General features: G+C 39.5%; 2 protein-coding genes across 2 annotated transcripts in view; both read right to left on the bottom strand.

Annotated features, from left to right (window-relative positions):
* Positions 1–161: 161 nt before the first annotated feature.
* LOC115436933 (conserved oligomeric Golgi complex subunit 8-like) lies at positions 162–7,879 on the bottom strand. Its single transcript, XM_030159949.1, has 5 exons — positions 7,344–7,879; positions 5,748–5,955; positions 4,135–4,959; positions 2,180–2,348; positions 162–602 (listed from the first exon to the last, which is right to left on the bottom strand). The coding sequence occupies exons 1-5, from the start codon at positions 7,670–7,672 to the stop codon at positions 310–312; spliced, it is 1,824 nt and encodes a 607-aa protein (XP_030015809.1). The 5' UTR covers positions 7,673–7,879; the 3' UTR covers positions 162–309.
* Positions 162–22,500, bottom strand: part of LOC115436927 (conserved oligomeric Golgi complex subunit 8-like) — a 99,281-nt gene continuing 76,942 nt past the window's right edge. Inside the window, exon 6 of the mRNA XM_030159934.1 lies at positions 162–384. Coding sequence (XP_030015794.1) covers positions 342–384 — 43 coding nt within the window. The 3' untranslated portion in view covers positions 162–341. The remainder of the gene's footprint in view (positions 385–22,500) is intronic.

Below are 22,500 nucleotides of genomic sequence, written 5' to 3' on the forward strand. Positions count from 1 at the left end.
TAAAGCAGGAAAAACCAGCAGACACCTACTGTTATCTCCTCAAACTAGAGATGAAGAAGTGAAAAACATGGAGAATCAACCCTTTGATTTGGAAAACTGCTAAACAACGCTCCGACAGAAATGGAGACACGACAGACTCATCCCATCCACATTCAAGGTACAGTCATATTTTTCATTTGACTTTAATTATTATTTTTTTTGTTAATAAATGTCCATAAATATAATGTCAGCTCCCAGTGTCAAAAATAATCTGTAAAACTTTACCAACTGCATCTGTTATTATTTAATAGTGTTTGTTTGTCCGGTCGGTCAGTCTTGTATCGTCTCTTCCTCCTCAGACCTCAGGTCAGAGTCTGACTGGACTGACCCAGGATCAGGTCCTGATCCCTCCTCTGCTGTGGGATCCGGCTCCGTTTTGGGGTCTTTAAGTTGTGTTTCCAGTGTCAGGCTGTTCAGGTCTGTGCTGATGTCGACATCCAGTCCAGGAGGCGTCGCTTCTATCACCTCTCTCTGTGGAAGCACGAACTCCAGCGGCTCAAGGACTGAAGAGAGGTCGATGCAGCCCAAACTGCCATATTTATGGAGCTGAGTCGGAGGAACACCTGCAGAAAAACAACAGCGTTTACATTCACAGATCAGGTACGATTCATCAGAGAGGACGCTCGTTGTGCTGCTGATGTGGTCAGAAGTAGATTAGCTTAATTAATATGTGAACCTTTACCTGGGATCAGGGGTGAAAGGGTTAATATGATTATAATTACAATCCCAGATTTATATCTGCTACATGCGCCCCTTGTTGGTGACTGCCCCTGCTTTATTTGTGTATAACCCATCTTCTCTGTTTATTAAGCAGCTGATTAGATCCACCTGAGGTAATGACTGGAGGCAGGGTTTAAGAGTGGAGAGAGGAGTGAGAGCTCCTGACATGAAAACACGTTTCTCTTTCGTTAATCATTTTTGCATTATGCTTTGAGTTGGAGGTTTCCAATGGTCCTGTTTTGGTTCTTAGGTAAGTTTTGACCTTGTGGTTAGATTAGGGGACAGAGTTGGATCTGATGCCCCACTGCATGACTTGGTCCAAAACTCTTCCCACCTTTTTGTTGCTTTGACCAGGGCCTCCAACTCCCTTTTGTGTGGCTATTTTGTGAATATATTTATGACTAAAATCACTTTCATTGTAGTTTTCGCCTGTGGCATCTTATATATTGTGGTCTGACTGAGCCTTAACTTATTTTTCCCCTTGAGACTGTAACAATATAGCAAAGTCAAACACAACTAATTAAATATTAACAACAATATGTTTGATATTTAAGCCGTTGTTGTCACTGAAGTCAAAAAAGGGAAACTTTATAATAAATTAGTGTAAAGGAGCTAACTACTGGGATTTCACTATTTTGATGACAGTTTCTTCATGTTCTATGTTTGCACTGAACCACAGAGACAAATTCCTAGAAACGTGAATCATGTTTACTTACATGGCAATAAACAGGATTCGAATTCTCAATCATAGGTTTGCTCTCACCGTCAGCCCTCACCCCTCGCTTCCGTCAGTCTGCCCCAGGGCAACTGTGGCTACTAATGTAGTTTACCACCACCACAGTGTGAATGTGAGAGCGAATGAATAATGGATCCTCTGTACGCGCTTTGAGCATGCATTCATAAAAAAGCGCTATATAAATCTAATCCATTATTATCATTATCATTATTATTCTTATTATTATTTCATTTTTGCTGCCTGGTGGATTTTTTTAAGGATAGAATCCCCACTGGACTATGATTTGAGTGACAGCAACAGTGCAGTTAACTCAGAGTTCAGTTTTGATGAACATGAACATCCTTAACAGCAGTGTACATTCACTATCCACATGCCTAAACTTCCTGTCCTTGTCCTTGTCTTACAGGGTCAGTAAAACATCTGTAGGTTTTCCCTCTCAGACCTTATTGGAGCCTTCTTCCACTTTTTGCCTTTTATAAAAGGTGCTGTTAATTGTTAACTGCAGCCCTATTAAAGATTACTCTATTTATTCAATTCAATTTTAAATAGAAAGTCTTATTTCCGCTCTCTTTAGGTTTTTGGCCATGTTGACTAAATGCAGAGATGAAGATGCTGATGATTTAAAAAAAGACACCACAAAAAAAGGAAGGTCTTATTATAGAAACAGGTATATTTGGTCCTCACCCAGAATGAGAGCGATCTGAGCTGGAGGAAACAGGACCTGAAGACAGCGATTCAGGAACGGCAGCAAATCCTCAGCGTACGCACAGCAGAACTGGACAAACAGCTCCTTCTCTCTGCTGCTGAAGGCTGTCTCCTCTGCCCTGTGGAACACCACGATCTGACGGGTCACCTGACAGGAAACAGAACCCACAACATGAACACACCTGGTACATGGAACAGAGCAGAACTGGAGAACGAGTGCACAGTGGCATGCCATCAGTGGTCACATGGTCCTGAATTTACTAAGGGTTCTGCCCAGGGGGTCAATGAAGGTCAGTCTATTCTAATCTAATTTAATCTAATCTAATACCTCATCAGGCTCATCAGCTCCTTACCACCTTTTTTTTTTTTTAAATGAACTTCATCAAGAACCACAACAATACAAACAAACATTACAGGGCACAGACCATATACAAAACATAATTAAAAAACAGCATAATTTTTGAAAGGGGAAATGATTACTCCAATTGAAAGAATTCTTGGTGTACACTAATGGATTTTGTTATTTTTTATTTTATCAAGGATAAAGAATTAAAATAAATGGTCATATGTGAAAATTTTAACGTTTGGAACTTTTTAAACAAATTAATTGTATGAAATTAATTGTATGATATAAACAAATTAATTGTATGAAATTTCCCCAATAAAATAAAATTAAATGGTTAGAAAAAATGCTTTAGAATTTGTGTTAGATGTGTAATTATGATCTTATCTGTAATTTCACTGGAGTTGGTTAAATTGGAAGAAATGTAATTTGTAAAATGGTTCCAAAAATGAACAGAATAAGGGCAATAACAGAATAAATGAAGAGGTGATACTGATTCTTGTATACAAAATGTAAACATTTTTTTAAAAATGTACACTACCGGTCAAAAGTTTTAGAATTCCCCCATTTTTCCAGTTTTTGATTGAAATTCAAGCAGCAGCAGAGAAGACTTCCAGTTGCAGGTTTCATGGGTCAAGTTGCAGCAAGAAAGCCATTGCTGAGACTTCAGAATAAGAAAAAGAGGCTTGCCTGGTCCATGAAACACCGCCAGTGGACTACTGAAGACTGGAAGAAGGTGTTATGGACTGATCAAACCTGCAACTGGAAGTCTCCTGTTCACTGTGTAAACTGAGACTTGCTTACTACGACCACTATTGAGCTGTGCTTGAAGCTGTTGTCCTGTGAGTCTCCTCTCACACAAGCCGTTGACTCTCAGAACCTTGTCTTCTGATTCTGTTGTGTCTTTGGCTCTGCCAGACCTCTTCCTGTCAGCATTTCCCCCAGTTTCTGAGTGCCTTTGGATGGTGAAGGAAACTGGACTTACTGACACCTGGACTTTCTTGGACATTTCTCTGTAGGACAGACCTACATTTTGAAGTGTTATGATGGTCTGCCTCTCTTCTATCGTTAATTGCCTTTTCCTCGCCATTTTTATAGTAACACACTACTTTCTGCAGTACAATACTGTTCAAATAATGCTCACAACAGTATGGTACCAAAGTGTGTTCCAACACTACTTTTCTGCAGACACAGGGGGTTGGAAGGAATTCACAAACGTTGGGACACCTGTAGGAACTGGTAGCACCAACTTTCAAGGCTTGATCAACCTCCATTGCTGCAGAACTGCTTTAAGTTGTTCACCCATTTCATGTTCGCCTTTTTGTATAATTCTGAAATGTACATTATTTTTCAGTTTTGTTTAACCTTACCTGTTTTGTTTTGGGTTTTTTTTAACCTCTGGCAGTTCACTGCTTACCTTTGTACCATTTCAAGTTGTTCTTTGGACTTGAACTGCTTGAATTTCAATACAAAACTGGAAAAATCAGGGTGTTCTAAAACTTTTGACTGGTAGTGTATATAATATAATATAGGTTGGTGGGGTGTATGTTATGTAAAATTATAACTTCATCTTGTTCCTGTTGCTTTTTACCATCTTCAGGGCGTCCTCCAGGCTCTCGGTCACGTCCTGGGCCAGTCCGACGGGGCAGCAGAGCCGCAGGTCATTGAACGCAGTCAGGATGTTGTTGAGGAAACAGGCCAGAGGCTGGAAGTCCAGCAGGGACATGGGCGGCTGCAGGGTACCGGGCTGGGTGCTGGGTACCACAGGGGGGATGGTACCACCCAACACCGTGGGCAGGGCGATGAGCGTATACATGTTCATGTCCTCCTGAAACTTTTCCACCGCCTCCTGCAGAGCTCGGCGGAATGTGTCTCCCGCTACTCGCTGGAACATGGGCGCCAGCTGCCCACGGAAGTCTGCTCCCACCCTGCTGAAGGACAGGCCGAAGTACATGCACTGGCCCAGCAGCGAGTCCAGGCGGCCCCCCACGCCTCGCTGCAGGTCCCGCTCTAATGTCTCCAGGAACTCGGCCACCTTCTGCACCACCCAGCCGTGAAAGATGGCCCCTTCGTTCACCACCACCTGCCCACCAACAGGGGGCACCAGCGGGTCCTCATCAGAGAAGATGGCGCGGTACTGAGTGATGATGTCGAACAGGTGGACGCGGCAGGCCTCTACAGTTTTGGTGATGTGAAAGTAGGCGTCGTCCTCAGGGATGGCGGACAGGATGGAGTTCAGCCAAGTGCCGCGTGCTTGGAGGAACTTCACCCTTAGCTCCGCCTCCGTGAACACGTCCATCCTCCGCAGGTAGCCAATGACACGCAGACAGACAGGAAGTTGCGCGTTGCTACGCAACTGTTGCAGCAGCTGGTTGAGCATCAGCTGAGTCGACTGCCGCACTTCACGCACGATACCCTGAAGGCAGAAAAGGAGGGTTTGTCCTGTATTTAAACTGATGATCCAACATTCACACTGCAGGTTTTAATGCTCACATCTGACTTTTTTTGCATGATTGTTCACATTATAATTCAAATGCGATGCCATCAGACTTATGTGTGAACAGTTTATGTTCTGGAAGTGACCTGCATGCACAGAAGAAGACGTGGCATCACTCATATGACACTATGTTTATGGAAATAACGTAGATCTTGCCTGGTTCCACCTCCTACAGAGCAGAATTGTGACATGTTGCATTTCAATGGCGTACAAGCAAAAAAAAAGTGAAATGCGATATAATGATAATAATAATAATACATCACACTTATATAGCACTATCTTGGACACTCAAAGGCGCTTCACAAACAAACAAAACAAAAGAACAAAGGGGCTCAAGAAAATATATGACCGTTCAGACTTAAGTCACATTGCAAAACATCCAATATGTATCTGACTTAGGACCACATATGAAAATGGCCTGGGTCTGGTTTAAAAAATCAGATATGAGTCATATATGAGCAAAAAGAGTCTCATTTCGGCCACTTTTACCTGCAGTGTGAACATAGCGTTAAAGCGTCAAAGCAGTAGCTGATTTACACTGATGAATTGTTGTGTTCACTGACCTATGTGCAGTGAGTTGATAAGATGTGTGTTTGTATGCTCTGATCCAGGTCAACCAAGTGGATTTAGATGATAAAATTACTATTGTGCAGATATCACACACTCTGTTCCACGTAAACACACATAATGTTTTCACGTCTTCTTACCTGGATGACAGGAAGTGACGAGTGCTTCTTCTCTAGTCTCTTGACGTACGCTGCGAGCTCCAGAGCCTCCTCATAGTATCCATTGCGGACGCAGGTGTCCATGAGCTGTGGGATCTCCAGAATCTCCAGGATCTCAGTGTGACGGTTCAACGTGAGGCTGTTCATGCGGCGGCTGGCTCCGATCTCCTCTGCCTCCTTCATGAAACCCCTGATCAGAAACAAAGCACACACCATTCACTGATCAGTATCCTAACTTCAGTAGCTTTACTTTAAATAACGGTACAGAACCTATGTGTTGGGGTGATTGAATGCTTTCTGGATATTTCTCAAATCAAACTGAGTATTTTGAACTTATTAAACTGACTGATGTACATCATGTGAATAGATAATCTTGAATTGTTATTAATAATAATAATAATAATAATAATAATAATAATACATTATATTTGTATAGCACTTTTCATATAACTCAAAAACACTTTACATGCAGCAGATAAAAACAGAAACAGACATTAAAACAGATAAAAACAGGTGCAAAAGGCAGTTATACAAATATAAAACTGTTAAACAATAAACACTGAAAGTAATTTTAAATAAATGAGTTTTTAAAAGGGATTTGAAGGTGTTGGGGTCAGAGCAGTGTCGGATAGAGGGTGGGAGGGAGTTCCAGAGGGTTGGGGCTGTGATGGAGAAAGCTCTGTCCCCCCAGGTTCGATGCTTGTCTTTTAATGGTGGGGGAGGAGATGTGCAGAGGAGGATCGGAGGGTGCGGGAAGGGGCATGGGGCTGAAGTAGGTCAATGGGGGGGGGGGGGGGGGGGGGGCTGGTGATGGAGGGCTTTGTGGGTTAGTAAATTAGAACCTGAAAGCAACCTTTCCTTGGAGCCCTAATGGACATTTTCATGCTTTTCCGGTATTTAGTGAACCAAACAATGAATAATCAAATGTGTGTATCACTATGTGACAACTTATTTTCCAGCTAATCCAAGGGGGATTGGTGTTTACTTGATTCAAAATTAAACAGAACATGAAGCTGATCCCATAAAGAAACACTTGATCAGACATTGAAAACCAACTCCTTTAGAGCTGTGTGGATTTCACTTAAAAAGAAAGGGAATAAACTGTGATCTGAAAGGGATTAAAGCTGTGGAACCAATTTAACTGAGTAAAAAAAAATACAATATTTGCTTCTGAGATGCAGCTTAAGTTCTCAAGTAAAGTCCAGGTACCTCACACTTGCATTTCAGTACAGACTGCATTAAAAGTCAACAGATTTGTTTATTTATTTCAAATTAGCATCGAAACCAAACAACAAAAGGATTATATAAAAGAAAGTCCAACATTTGAAAAGGAGTGGGATGAAGTTTAACTTGTAATCTCCTGCCCCCTTACCCCATCCTTCACCTACCCTAAATTCCTCTGTCAGATTCCATAAGTAACCCAAAAATCCTACCCTTATCAGACTAATTTCTGATTATGCACAAAACACTAAACTGCTGTACATATGAAGGACAGACTCTGTCCAGTTTTGCAGCAGTATTTCACATTAAAGTAAACTGTCAGATCACTCAGTAGATCGATAACAGATCTGCTCTGACCTGCATCTTTCCCCAAAGCTGGGCAGTTTCTCCAGGAGCCGGGACACGCTGCTCTCCACCCGGCCGAAGTCCCGGTAGATGTGCTCGGTGCATTCCGCCGTGCGGATGAAGGTCTGGTAGTTGGAGAAGGCCAGCTCCCGGGTCTGCTGCAGGATCTGGGCCCGCTCCTCCGCCAGCCGCTCCGGCTCCCGGCTCAGCTTCTCCACCCCGAAGGAGCTCAGCTCGGACAGGTAAGCGGCGAAGTCCGGGTTGTCCCTCCAGCTGTCCGGGAAACTGTCCTTAAAGATCGACGCCAGAATACTCTCATCCTCCACGTCTACCGCCGCCATGTTGGACAGCTGCTACTTGAACTAAACTGCCGTTTGTCAGGACGAAAGACTCATTAAACCCGGGCTATAATGTCACGGGGTTATAAATAACCCGAGAGAGAAATATTATTTGCGTTTTCCAGATGAATGAACAACCACAGCATCGATCTGTCTGATTACTTTCTGATCACTTCCGGCATCCTCCTGCAACGTCTTCTTCGACGTCAGGTATTTCTTCTTCTTTGGTTTTATTGGCGATTTGCAAAAACTTAGAAAAGCATTGGCGCCGTCTAGTGGGAATAAGAAAGATAAAAGGCTGAACTATACATTAAAATGTAAGCAAATTCCGCCGGGCTTTTGGTTAAAAAAAAAGGTAATTTTAATGGTTTTTAAATGTGTTAAATGATATATTCTTAGATTTGGTTTATTTTATATTAGACTATAATGTCTTTAAGAACTCAATTTTAAAGAGAAACGTGAATATCCCAAAGGACAATTTGTATAACAGACAAGAAGATATCATTAGATTAATGATCAAATTATTAAATTAATTATTATTGATCATTATTAAATATTAAAAATTTAACTTGTTTTTAAATATTATTGATATTATTTTAGCATTTTCCAAATCAAAATTTTCTAAAATCCTAAAGAACTTTATGGAGAAAACTGATCATCCAAATGTGGTCCTGTGGTGAATAGTTTACAGTTACTGTTTACAAAGCTGCTGGTGACTCTGCTACCGTCCTGTTTTTGGATGAAACCATGAAGTGACTCTGGTGCCGATTTATTAATACATTTGTGAACTAATTTCAGAAAACAGAGATCAGTGAGGCTTTCAAAGCTCAGGAAGTTATATTTTTCCAGGATGTTTTATAGTAAATGCTGTAGTCAGGAATAAATATTGTATTATTAAAATATATACAGTTATACACATTATTTCATTTCATTTACTAACCATTTTTTGTCACCTTAGTTTGACTCTCTAGTTATTGATTGTCATGTTATTGTTCCTGATTATTTATTTATTTATTTATTTATTCATTTATTTATTTTTTACAAATGATTCTAGATAAGAGTTGTTAGATTCTATATAGCATGTTTTTATTTATTTATTTATTTAAATATTTATTTATTGGGGGGGATTCAAGTTTTTATTTAACTTTTCAAAGGCTTGGTACATGGCAAACTTAACATGTTTCTCCATATAAGATAAGGTAGTATATTATTAACTCTGGTGACAGACTCAACATAGTATTTATCTCATAAACATAAAAGATCAAAAATATTTAAAAGACAGCCACCAAATACAAAAGAAGGTGGATATATAATAATATCAACTAATATGTATCTGTATTATTACCTCCGCCAGGGAGGTTATGTTTTTGCCGGCGTTGGTTTGTCTGTGTCTGTATGTCTGTGTGTCTGTCTGTCTGTCTGTATGTCTGTGTGTGTGTCTGTCTGTCTGTCTGTCTGTATGTATGTCTGTGTGTGTGTCTGTCTGTCTGTGTGTCTGTATGTATGTCTGTGTGTGTGTCTGTCTGTCTGTGTGTCTGTCTGTCTGTATGTGTGTCTGTCTGTCTGTCTGTGTGTCTGTCTGTCTGTGTGTCTGTGTGTCTGTATGTGTGTCTGTCTGTCTGTCTGTGTGTCTGTCTGTCTGTGTGTCTGTGTGTCTGTCTGTGTGTCTGTCTGTCTGTCTGTCTGTGTGTCTGTCTGTGTGTCTGTCTGTCTGTCTGTGTGTCTGTCTGTCTGTGTGTCTGTCTGTCTGTCTGTGTGTCTGTCTGTCTGTCTGTCTGTCTGTCTGTTTGTCTGTGTGTCTGTGTGTCTGTCTGTGTGTCTGTGTGTCTGTGTGTCTGTCTGTCTGTCTGTCTGTCTGTCTGTCTGTGTGTCTGTGTGTCTGTCTGTGTGCAAGATAACTCAAAAAGTTACGGACAGATTTGGATGAAAATTTCAGGAAATGTTGATACTGACACAAGGAACTAATGATTAAATTTTGGTGGTGATGGTGGGGGGGAGGGGGGGGTACTGCGGAGGTCTGTGCTCTCTGAGTGCTTTTCTAGTTTCGCATGTTTTTATGGTACAGTCTATTCTATGTTCGACCACCAGGGGCGCTGAAGGCAGCACTGTGCTTTACACTCAACGGTCTGCCGGAAATTGTGTAAAAGAAGAAGACGTGTTGCCTGTGGTCCAGTTGCTTAGCTGCAGCTCAGCAGGTAACCAGACTGTCAACAAGTTGTCATCGGCCGCGGTCAGATTAGCTTTAGAAGCGTTTAAACTTGAACCTCTCCGGCCACTCCGATGGGTCACGGCGGCAGACATTCAGAGGTAAAGTCACCGCCAAGTGTTTGGGCTCGGAAACACTTTAGTCCAACACACCAGCCCTGCTAATTGACTGTATAAGAGACTAGTTAGCTAACCTTAACTAGCGTCCGTTTAGGTGAGTTTACCAGCCGAGCTCAAGTCTTAGCAGCTAACTCAAAAACAGTGTTAGTGAACACAGAGTTATATGGGTATAAATGACTAGGTTTTAATGGCTTTGGACCCTGTGTTTGGCAGTTAGCTGACCTGGTGTCTAATTAGCTTACTTGTGTTAGGTAGCTTACTAATAACACTATTAGCTAAGTTGGCTAACGAAACTGTTTTTAAACTTTACGTTGTTGCTGTTTCACAGTTTTCTGTGTCCAATCACATTCCCTTACCTGACCAGGAAATGCAGTTATATAGCCCAGTCATATGTGTCACAGTTTATTTAATTTCTAGCTGCTACGTTTCCTTGATTAGGAAAAAATCAAGCAAATTAATAATAGAATTTCAATACATATAAATGCTTTATAATTATGATAACACCGGTTAATAATCTGTGTTGAAATATCAGCAGCAGCTACTCTATTTGAAAGTGGAAATGAGCAGGATAATTGTCATTAGATTGAAACCGTTTTAATGTCCACTGAAAAAACAAGTTGTGGCATTGCAAGGACATATATAAGTACAGTAGATAAACAAATTAACTTTTAAGGTGAGAATTTCCCAGAGGGGACAGGAATATACACACTGTACACACAAACAATAGGTGTGAAAATCATGTTCAGTAATACATTTGACAACACATTTGAGAACATCATTTTAGTGTCACTACACCTCCAATGTACATTAGAGCTGAAAATGAATTCATACATCAACCTAAAAATTACTAACATTTTTTTAGATGCACATTAATCTTTGTCACATTTGAAAATATATTGAGTATTTGAGGATCATCTGAAGCCAGAGAGAATTTACAACCAATGCTGTCTTACTTTAGCTGTCAGTGCAGGGTTATTCCTGTACCTGAAGACAAAATTAAGAGGACAGTTTGTTACCTCCGCCAAGGAGGTTCTGTTTTTGCCTGCATTGGTTTTGTCTGTCTGTTTGGCTGTCCGTGTGCAAGATAACTCAAAAAGTTATGGACGGATTTGGATGAAAATTTCAGGAAATGTTGATAGTGGCAAAAAGAACAAATGATTAGATTTTGGTGGTGATTGGGGGGGGGCAGGCACTGATCGGCTCTGCTCTCTCCAAGTGCTTCTAGTTGGTTATAGATTAAACCGCAGTGGTTGAAGTGAACACAGACTTTGTGTCTCTGCAGGTGAAGAATATTAAGATTAATTGAGGAGCTGATGTCCGACCCTGGTGTTCCTGCATTAACATCAGCAGCATCAGAGGAATTCACATAAAGCAGCCGCTCCGTCAGGGTGACCACAATGGCTGCGGCCAGCACCACCACCAAGATTTCATGGAGACTCCGTGAGTAAAAACCTTGTTTTTCCTCTTAACGTCTATTTCAGATTGAATAAAATGCTCATATACTGACAAAACAGAGCTCTGTTTTCAGTCTGATGTACAGTGTGCCTACACCAAACCAAAGCAAAACACGCCTCATCACAATAACTGTGCTCATGAAATATTTTAAATCCTTTTCATGTGTGCTCCATCCTTATGATCTTTACACATCCATAAGCTCAAAGGTTAAGGAATATTGTGTACTATTGTAAATATTTAATACTCTCCTTCTTTTCTAGTATCATCCGGTATCTTAGAAGAATACTATATCCTGTACTGAAGGTGTATTTACTCTATAGCAAGATCTGTGGCGCTCTGTTTATGTTTTTATTCAGGACTAATGAAGTATATGGAGTAGAGCATCAGGATTCTGCATAGTCCCATGAATTTAATAAAAGTTTGTCTGTCAATAAATGGATCACTGTGTAAAAATCCTAGTCCAACATTAGGTTTGTTGCAGTGGCGATTTCTCAAAGACTGGAAGGGAAGCTTGCTTCCCCTAAAATTACGAAATTAAGTGGTTAAATATCTACGGTTGTGTTGACATTTCATTGACTCCAAATGTGTTAGAACACATTCATCTCAAAGACGAGCTCGTTCAGAATCAGTTTTATCACAAATCAACGGACTCGATGTTGTTCACTTCTCATACATTCCCGTTGCACTGTTTTCCTCATACGATCTATGGTCAACGCATTTGCCCGTAGACGCTCAGCATTCATGCACTTCAATCGGACTGAGTGGAACAGTTTTTTTCATTGCCTCAAAACTGGACAGTAATTGGATAAATGTCATGATGTTGTCCCACCCCTGATGCTTGGCATCTCTGGGGGTGAATGGAGCTGTGGGCAGAGCTCGGCTGGGCTGGACGCTGGGCTTCCATGTGTGACTGAAGGATCAATCAAATTTAATCAAATTTTATTTGTATATTGCCAATCGTAACAAAAGTATCTCATGACACTTTACATATAGAGTTGGTCAAAACCAGACTCTTAAGGCAAAGGTGGATCAGTGGAAAGGCTGAATCTGGTTTGACTGACAGCTGTTTTCAGATCTACTCCTTCACTTGACAGAGTTCAGTTTAATACCGTCGCGCATTCTGCTGTGAAATCAAGAGAGAAACCACTACGAAATTATTTGTTCATTTCTTGCACTGGAAATAAAACACACTCATTGTACTTCCTTGTTTCAATTTAGCATAATTTCAACGTTTTCTTGTTACTTGGTACGATAAGGTCACTGACCATTTTGTTAAAAAGGGACAGAGGGCCAAATTTATGTTTAAATAACTTGACTTTTTTTTTTATGTAAGCTGACAATGAGCTTCCCCTCTCTGAAAGATGAGAAGCTGCCACTGGTTTGTTGGGTTAGTAAAGTTCTAATGACCACATGTATCCCTTTCTCAGTATCTGTATTTAGATCCAATCTGGATATATGTGAAGTATGAGCAGTAAAAACAAAAGTTTCAGGAAAAAAACAACTTCTATAACTAAAGTGGTCATTACTTAGTGTGACCTCCCTTTAAACTTTTAAACATGTCTCTGATCCTTCTTTTCAGACAATATTAGATTTATTACATTCATTTTCTGGTGTTTTATTCCAGGTTTCATTCAACACATGTCAGATGTTTCTAACCGTTTGTGCTGCTTCTTATCATGGGGTCAGAGGTCCAACTAAATAGTGACTTTAACCTTTAAGTTTTTTGTGTGTCTTTTAAGGCTGTGACCATATTTCCTGTATTTTCTTGTTGTATCTGAACAAAAGAGACTGTGCAATAAATATGTATATGTTCACCTCAGTCATTTTAAAAGAACAAAGCTAAGGTGGACTCAGATTTTTGCACATCTAAGCTCACATCTAAACTCGCCCTTCATGTGTTTGTTTCTCGCAGATGAGTTCGAGGCTCACACTAGTAACGTCTCCTGTTTAGCTCTGGGGAAAGGCTCCGGCCGCCTGCTGGCCACCGGAGGGGAGGACTGCAGGGTCAACATCTGGGCGATCAACAAAGCCAACTGTGTCATGGTAAGTACTTATCTACTCACCACGTTTAGTTTTGTTTCAGGTTCAGACTCATTTTGTATTTAGCATTATCATACATCATTATAACTAAACATTTACTGTAATCCAAACTACTGATATGTAAAGCTAGGATGGAAAAAGGAACAAGAAAAAAAAAATCCTTACCTCCCTTATTAACATAATCAAAGAATTCCCTTGAAACAGAATGTTAGTACATAAAAGTTAACATTAGTACATATTTATTAGCATGTTTTTCATCTGTTGAACTAAATGGAAGCTAATGGCAAGTCATGTTTATTTTAATATTAGATGCTAATGTTAATGCTCTTTTAATTTATGCAAAGAAATATATGACAAAAACCAGATCATTTTTAATTGGACTAAATGGAAGAACATTCAAAGCAGAGTGTAATGAGGTCATGATGTGGAGTATTTGCTATAAAATAAAAAGTTCAAATAAGTCAAGGCCTCCTTTTTCTACGCAATATTTTCACATAGGTGCTGGTGTCACCGTTTATTCCTGAGTCCTGATCCTCTCAGTCAGTCTGGCGATCACATGTTGGCCACGTCTTAACCTCAGAGCCACCTGGCAGTCAGATAGGCCTGTCTGAACCAGAACAACGGTGTTACGTCTGTCTTTCTGATGAAATTGGGCCTCCGAAGCAGATATTAAAATGTTCTCATCCTAATTGGAATCTTCCTTAACTCTTTAGCCTGAACAGAGTTCTGGTCCAACTTTGTTTTCTTTATCAGATGCTGTGAGGAAATGAACTGAAATGTAAGTTTAACCCAGTGTTGACTGATTTCACAATAGAGACTTAAAAGCTTCTGTGAATGTCAAAAACAATCCATTGTTTGTCAGTGTAACATCACCAGAAATAATTCATTACTTTGAATTTTGTGAAACTTCCAACTGCAAGTAACTGAGGGCCTTTTATTCAATATATCTCCAATTTGCACATATTTCTGTTGCACACTATTTTTTTAATATATGTCTGTATTGTGTTGTTTCTAACTGTAAATGCACTGTTGCTGGCAGAGACCACCTGCAATTTCATTTCACTACCTGTGTAATGACAATAAATTCTATTCTATTCAATTCATTCTGTTCTCATCCTCCTCCTTCTCTTCTCTTCTCTTCTCTTCTCTTCTCTTCTCTTCTCTTCTCTTCTCTTCTCTTCTCTTCTCTTCTCTTCTCTTCTCTTCTCTTCTCTTCTCTTCTCTTCTCTTCTCTTCTCTTCTCTTCTCTCCAGGTCATTGTTTTTTTTGGCAGTTTTTCTAGGTTCAACTGGACTCATTTTGCCAAACGAGTCCAGTTGAACCTACACAAACTACCAAGAAAAATGTGTTGAACAGTTTAAATTTCTGCAGCCCTGTCTGGTTCAGTTCTGCTGGGTCGGTACTGTGTGTTGTGATACTTCACTAATAACTAGATCTGGTTACAGATTAAGACTTCTATTAGAATATCCTGAATGCGTGTGTTGTTTGTTTACTCCTCAGAGTCTGACGGGTCACAAAAACCCAGTGGAGTGTGTCCAGATCAATACGTCCGAGGAGCAGGTCGTCACCGGGTCACAGTCCGGATCCATACGAGTCTGGGACCTTGAGGCTGCGAAAAGTGAGACCCAGTCTGTTGAGGCTTTCTCTGCACAGTCACTGCCACAATTAGTCATTTATGTCAAGACTGATATCACAGAGGTCTCTAGTCTATTACTGGTGAATTGTAGAGATTGTTCATTTAACCCATACAGACCCAGTGCTACTTTTGTAACCCTAATCCTAATCCTAACCCTAACCCAACATCACCTCTCAAATTCAATGAACATTGGCAGGAGGGTAATTAACTTTTTAAGTAGTATTGGAAACAGAGCCTTTATTTGATGTAATCCATCGTCTGTTTCTAGTCTACAGTTAATTTCATGACTGAAGATGAAATGCAGTCATTCATCTTCCTGTAGAAATGGGAGTGTAACCTGCTCATCAAGTGTGTGTTCTTCAGTTTTAAGGACTCTGATGGGACACAAAGCCAACATCACCAGCCTGGGCTTCCATCCATTCGGAGACTTTATCGCCTCAAGTTCCATGGACACGAACATTAAGGTGTGTTTGTACACTAATGTACACCTGAGCCTGTCTACCTCAGAGGTTATAATGTGTGCTGTTTATTTGTGTGTGTATTGTTGTAACTCTAAATCCTGTTTTGTATACTGCAGCTGTGGGATGTACGGAGGAAAGGCTATGTGTTTAGTGTAAGGTCAGTATTTAAATGGGCTTATTTTGCTGTTCAGATGTGGATTTTGGTCACATTGTACCATCTCGCTGGTTAGGAGGAGTTTTTTCTATCACTTTTCAACATAATTTCAGTCATAATTCTAATACAAAAAGTGTTTAAGAGGATTTGTTGGTTTTTTGTTTGCAGGGTCATACGCAGGCTGTACGGAGTCTGGCCTTCAGTCCAGACGGGAAGTGGTTTGGCCTCGGCCAGCGACGACTGCAACCATCAGGTGAAAACTGAACCCATTAGATAGTTTCTGATTTCCATCTGGTTAATCTTGTTCTGTTGAGGTAGAATTTAAACTTTAAACACTGAAGTAGCAGAGTTCAGACACTGCAGTATTCTCTAATTAATTAATTTTGTTGTCGGCTCAAGAAACACAGTCCGTCTCCTTAGGATAATAGGTTTAATTTCAGGAAAATGTTTTGAGAAATAAAATGTTGTTTACAACTTGTTTAGTGGCATTTTGACAACTCTGTCAACTGGTGTGAGCTGAAAATGTCATATCAAAGCTCATCTCATGATAAAGTATGTTAAATTACCATGAGAAATCTGCCTTTATTTGTCACCTGAATGAACCATTTTCACATGAACATTATGTAATTAACTAGTGATCTTAAAATACTACCATTAAGACATAATTTCCAGCATGGCCATTCATGACTGATCCTTTTCATCAACATACAGGTGTGGAATATTTGCTTTCTCCCTGCCTTCCCATCCACCTCCATTGAGAAGAGTGGATCAGTGTTAAAACTCTGTGGCAGTTATAGTAGTGGGACATTCCCCACAGTAGAAAAATGTTAATCTGCTTACTGAGGCACTGCGGAGCTGGACACTGATTATAGAAACATTCACAGAACACAGAGTGAGCTGCAACATCTGAATGTTTTTGTGCAGTCACATCATTTTTTCTGATTTTCTACAACTGCATCATTTATTGGTTAGTTACTTTATTAATTTTTGTTTCTTTATAAGTGTAAGTACTAGGAGTGTGTATTGGCAAGAATCTGGTGACACAAAATGTTACAATATATCATGATACTGTTAAAAAGGCAATTTTTTTTTTTTTTTTAATTTTTTTTTTAAGATTATTTCCTGGAAGAATTGAATTACACCAGAATTATGTACAAGTACTAAACACATTTTTATTTAATCAGAACAGGATCTAATGCTATATCACAACATTTTTCAAATTCTCCTAGTTTCCAAAGGAACTAACATCTGCCTCTCAGACATTAAAAAGTGGTTTTAGGATGCTTCAATAACCATTTTTTAATAAAACAGTGTTAAATCATAGTAAATAGGGTATAAACAATATAGAAAACCAAAAAAACAAAAATGAACCTCCGCCATATCTGCATTTGAATAAATACCTAAAAATATCTATACAGTACTTTTTAATATTGATACAGTATCATGAAGTGAAATAGTTTTCGCTGTTGGTTTGCTGAGCTACCCTCTTGTCCGTCAGCTGTGGGACCTGACTCAGGGGAAGACGATCACGGAATTCAAGTCTCACACAGCAGCCGTCAACATCGTCCAGTTCCACCCCAACGAGTACCTGCTGGCCTCGGGCAGCTCCGACAGGTACCACCGCTGACTCTTACACATCATTTAGAGCGCGGGTGTCAAACATACGGCCTGTGAGCCAAACCTGGCAAATGCCAAAATTACACTGAAGATGTTAACAATTTGGTTTTTTTTTTTTAGTTCAGGTTCCACATTCAGAACAGTTCAATCTCAAATATCACTGTTCAGTAGTTAGTCTGTTTTAAATGTGTGTAGTTTTTATTGTGTGTGTTGTTAATTACCTTTTTGTTTTTATTCCATGTGCCCCAGAAACCATCAAGTTGTGGGATCTGGAGAAGTTTACCATGATCGGCTCGTTGGAGGGAAACACCAGTCCCGTCAGGTGTGCGCAGTCACAGTATTAGTAGTATAATGAGCAGTCTGTTGCTGGACAGTGACCTTTGACCCCTGTGGTTTCAGGTGTGTACTCTTCAGCCCAGACGGCCAGTTGTCTGTACAGTGGGGCCACAGACTCCCTGAGGGTGTACGGCTGGGAACCGGACCGCTGCTTTGACAACGGTGTCGGTGGGTTGGGGCAATGTCTCGGACCTGTCCATCTGCAGCCAGCAGCTGGTGAGTAACCGGGTCTGGATATGTGCTGGACTTTTAGACCAGGATTCTGCTGTTCTATTCTGATCCTTATGTGGAACACAAAAATACAGCACTGTGTAAAGTCCATCTGAAGCTTTGTTGCTTTTCAGGCCTGAAATGAGCATATATGGATGTTTCTATGAAATTGGGTTTATTTGGTACCTGGCACTTTTCCAGCTTTTTAAACTCAATAATAAGAGAAATGTAGACATATTTCCCCTCAGGATGTAACCTAATGGTGACCTCAGATAAATGCAAAAAAATTATACTCTTGCTCTGAGCCATCCCATAATTAATCAATTTCTAATAAAAATATTAGGTCCAAAATAGGACCCAAATATAGACATTAAATCTCCCTAGGTGTCAGTGCATTAGATGTGAAAACATGTGTGTAAATGGTCTTCTATAGACTCTAAATAAAGACACTGTGTTAAATGTGTTGATCCTAGTGGTTTTTCTAATCCACACATGTGGGTTTTTCATCAGTCTCATTCCAGGTTTGGTGTGGAACCCATCGTGTCCACTGGTGTTACATGTGGAACCTGAACATTTAAACACAAATAAATGCTGAATGACTTTTCAACAGCGGTCATTTTTGTTAAACACTCTGCTTTGAATAATTAGTTCAATTTCCAAAATATATCTGTGAGAGAATAAAAAGATATTTTTAAAAAAAAATAGTGCATCATTTTCATGTTCTTTTGACCGTGGTACATGCAGATTTTTGTATTAAATATAATATAAAACAATATAAAAATGTGTTTTATCTGAAAAAAAGCTTCTCTTTTATCTCAGTAAATATTTCTTTTTAAAATAGACCCAAAGTGCTTCTAAACTTGCTTCATAACATCAGTCTACATCTGGTTTGAATTTTTAGCCCCATGTCCTGTTTTTTGGACCAGTTTCAGAGAAGCACCCAAATATATTTATTTCTCCTTCTGTTTTGAGGGATGAGTTTAGATGTGACACGACTGAGGACACTGCACACACCTGTCTCTAAAACCAGACAGAGCAGAACTCATCAATCAATCAAATTTTATTTATATAGCGCCAAATCATAACAAAAGTTATCTCATGACACTTTACATATAGAGTTGGTCAAAACCAGACTCTTGTGGCCTTTTTCTACTGTTGAGATGTTAGTGTTTTATGTTACCTTAAGAATGGACACACTGTTGCATGGATTCATGATGTAGAGTCACATGACGGGTATGTATGTCCTTGTAAATAAAAAGCCTGTGTTTGCTTTAGTAAACAGTTATGTAACAACAGAACCAACAGAAGAGAAAGTTGTACAGATAAGCTGCATTTCCACTTCAGGAGCCGACAAAAACAGCACAGAACATGTTTAGACCGTTTCAACCTGAAGCCGCTGTTAGAACTTGACTTGAAGATGTACGCGTCGCTGTCCTTTTCCCAGATCAGCGTTTCACACCAGCTCTCCACCGTCTCGTCTTACGTGGTCGACCTGAAGAAGGTGAAGAAGACCGGCGGCTTCCGTGATCCAGGGCATCATTCAGGACAATCAGCCGCTCACAGACCCCAAGGATCCGAAAGGAGCCGCTCTGAGAAGGAGCTACGAACGACCCACAACCACCTGCAGCGCACAGAGGTACACTACATGGACGAAAGTATGTGGACACATTGAATCCAGGTGTTTCTTTTCTAACAGGGGTCTGGGATACAAAGCAATAATGATTATGTCAGAATATAGTTTTATATTATGGGATAAATATCATTGCATTGGTTAGTTTGGGTTAAATTGTTATCTTTGTTTCCGAAATGCCTCAGAGATGGTTTGGACTTGACCCATAAAGACCCAGCGCTACTTCTACGTCACTTCCCAATTGAAATTTTCTCTATATCTAACCTTTCTTAAGTGATTTATCATCATTTACTTATAATATTATCATCTGTATTTTGTACTTTATCTGTATAAATCATGTATTTTCCTATTTTTAATTTACTGATCATGAAAAATGTTCATAAAAGCTCAGATTAAAATTGGGTTATTATATCAAAACAGAGAAAACTGCAGAAGAATTGTCTTTTTTAGTCCAATCTGTCATTAACTGAACATAAACCCAGTGTGTCCATCCACTGTCATTGATCCAACTCTATGGGTTTTACTGGTGAATCAGTGTTGTAGAAGATGACGGTGTTTCCATGGTAACTATGGAGCCTCTGAAGTCCAAATGGGTCATATCTGATGACCATGAAAAGATGAAGAACTGTATTTTATACCAGTTATTGACATGGATTGATAGGATTAGTGGATCAACAGGTGTTAAACAGTTTATATCAGTAGATGGTTTTGGTCGGTGGTGAATGTTTGGGTTTTTATGGGTTAATTTCTCTCAGCATTGTTTTTTTGGGTTTTTTTTGTTGCTTTTTTTAAATCCATGACTATGATTTTAAATGTTCTACCTCTAAATTCCTAAGATATTTTTTGTGCACTAACTAAATAATAATTTTCTACCACAACTAACCATCTACTTTGTTCATATCTCACTTTGAGGAAATATTGCTGTTTCTAAACTATATGGACATAAATATTGGGACACATCATGTCTACAGCTGTAAGATGTCCTGTTCATGAGGATCGGACACAGAAACATCAGTATTCCTTAAAGTTTGACATTAGTCATTATCGTTTCGTGTCCCAGACCCCTGTTAGAAAAGAAACGCCTGAATTCAACGTGTCTGAATACTTTTGTCCATATATTGTACATTCACCGTCCCTCTGACAGTGATGGACAGGCAGAAATAATCAGTGCAGATCTGTAGAAGCAGGAAACACTGCTTGGGTTCTTCTTATAGAGACCAGCTCTATGTAACTAAATAAAACTCGTCATGTGTTTGAACGTCATCAGGGTGAAGCAGAGTTCAGACAGCGACCGGCGGAGCCCTGAAGGTGAGAGGCGGAGTCCCAGTGAGGACGAGGGGGACGAGAAGGTGTCTTCAGCAGAGATCCACAATGCAGAGGACTACAAGGAGATCTTCCAGCCAAAGAATGCCATCTGTACGTCCACGTCACAGCAGCAGTTATTGGGATTCAGGGTTTAATTTTAGTTTGAATTCTCTAAGATCAGACTGATGCTGAAGCTAAAAGGTCTTATCTGACTTTTTTTTTTTTGGTCATAATTTTCATCATTTTTTTCTGTAAATTCTGTAAAATGGAGTTGAAGTTGGTGTGTATGAGACATTTTCATACCTAGTACATGTTCTTACCTTTAAGACTGTTGACCATAGAAAACTATTTATTTTTAAATATTCCAACAGTGCTTAGGTCAGACTGGGTTAAGAGAGTTTTTATGTTTCTTATTTTTATTCTTTGTAATTCTAGGATTTTTCCACTTAAACTCATTTTGTGGTTGTGATTTTGATTGAGTAGCTTTTTTTTCTTCATTCATTGGTGACTCAGTTCCTCTTATTTCCAGCTCGTACGCCTCCCAAGATGTCAGGAGCCATTTCCTGCTCCACCAGAGGACGGTGAGCACATCCCAGAATATGGATTCATTCACCAATAATAGTCCTATTTCTTCCTGTTTACAGCACACATAATTTAATTACTAACATTGCAGTGTATTATATGAATAGAAGATGCCTTTATATTATCGTGCATACTCCAGTTAGTGCAAGAATATTAACAAAACACCAGTACTACAGAATAAGAACAGAATGAATATAAAATAACAAAAACTAAAAATAAGAAGACAAAAGAATACAAATGTTTTACAAAGTAACATCAGAATAGAGCTAAATAGAATGAAAAATAAACAATGTGTTACGCACGAATACCCCTCGGACCAGAATAGACAGACAGACAGACAAAACAATTACAATACCCCTCTGACCAGAGTTGGCTGAGTGGTAAAATGGACAAAATATGAATAGATTTATTGTATTTACTGTATTAACAGTGACAATATGCATATCATGAACAATATTAACAGTATGTATACCTATGAACCCAAGTCTGAACAAAAAGAATGCACTTATATTTTGATAAATACTGCATTGTTATTGTATGTATCTTTATTTAGATGGGACAGTGCACATTAATGAACACATTTAACATTCTAGTTCAGTATAAACAGTAAATATGCCAGAGTAGCATCTGTGCTAATTTTCATCCGCAGTCCCCACTTACTAAATAAATAACAGTGATCCGTGGAATAAGTGCAGTACAGAGCAAGACAGTGCAGTACATTACAAAACAGCACAGTCAATACACTACAAGTATAGTACAAAACAACATTTGTGCTTGTGTGTTCAAGGACTAAATAAACATTCAGCTGTCCCTTTTAAGTGCTAGTGCAGAACAGAAGATTATGTGCACAACTTACTGCACATAAGGATCAGAATGATGTTTCATGTTTTATAATATTGGAAAAAACTCTGTAAAAGTACCTTATTCTAATTTTTTTTGCACAATTATAATTATTTTGCAGCCACTTTCAAATGTAGTCACTCTCCTCTTCCTGGTTTTCTTCTTTCCTTTCAGAGTCGATCGTGCGGGTCAGCCACCAGCTCAGGCATCGCTCCATTTCCTGAGAGCCACAGGTCAGAA

The sequence above is a fragment of the Sphaeramia orbicularis genome, chromosome 3 (assembly GCF_902148855.1).
Source record: "Sphaeramia orbicularis chromosome 3, fSphaOr1.1, whole genome shotgun sequence".
Classification (NCBI taxonomy): domain Eukaryota; kingdom Metazoa; phylum Chordata; class Actinopteri; order Kurtiformes; family Apogonidae; genus Sphaeramia; species Sphaeramia orbicularis.

Coding starts and splice junctions, on each gene's coding strand:
- LOC115436933 (XM_030159949.1), bottom strand. CDS start 7,672: ATGGCGGCGGTAGACGTGGAGGATGAGAGTATTCTGGCGTCGATCTTT. Junction 5,956..7,343: donor AGCTTTGGGGAAAGATGCAG/GTCAGAGCAGAT, acceptor GTTTCTGATCAG/GGGTTTCATGAAGGAGGCAG. Junction 4,960..5,747: donor CGTCACTTCCTGTCATCCAG/GTAAGAAGACGT, acceptor TTCTGCCTTCAG/GGTATCGTGCGTGAAGTGCG.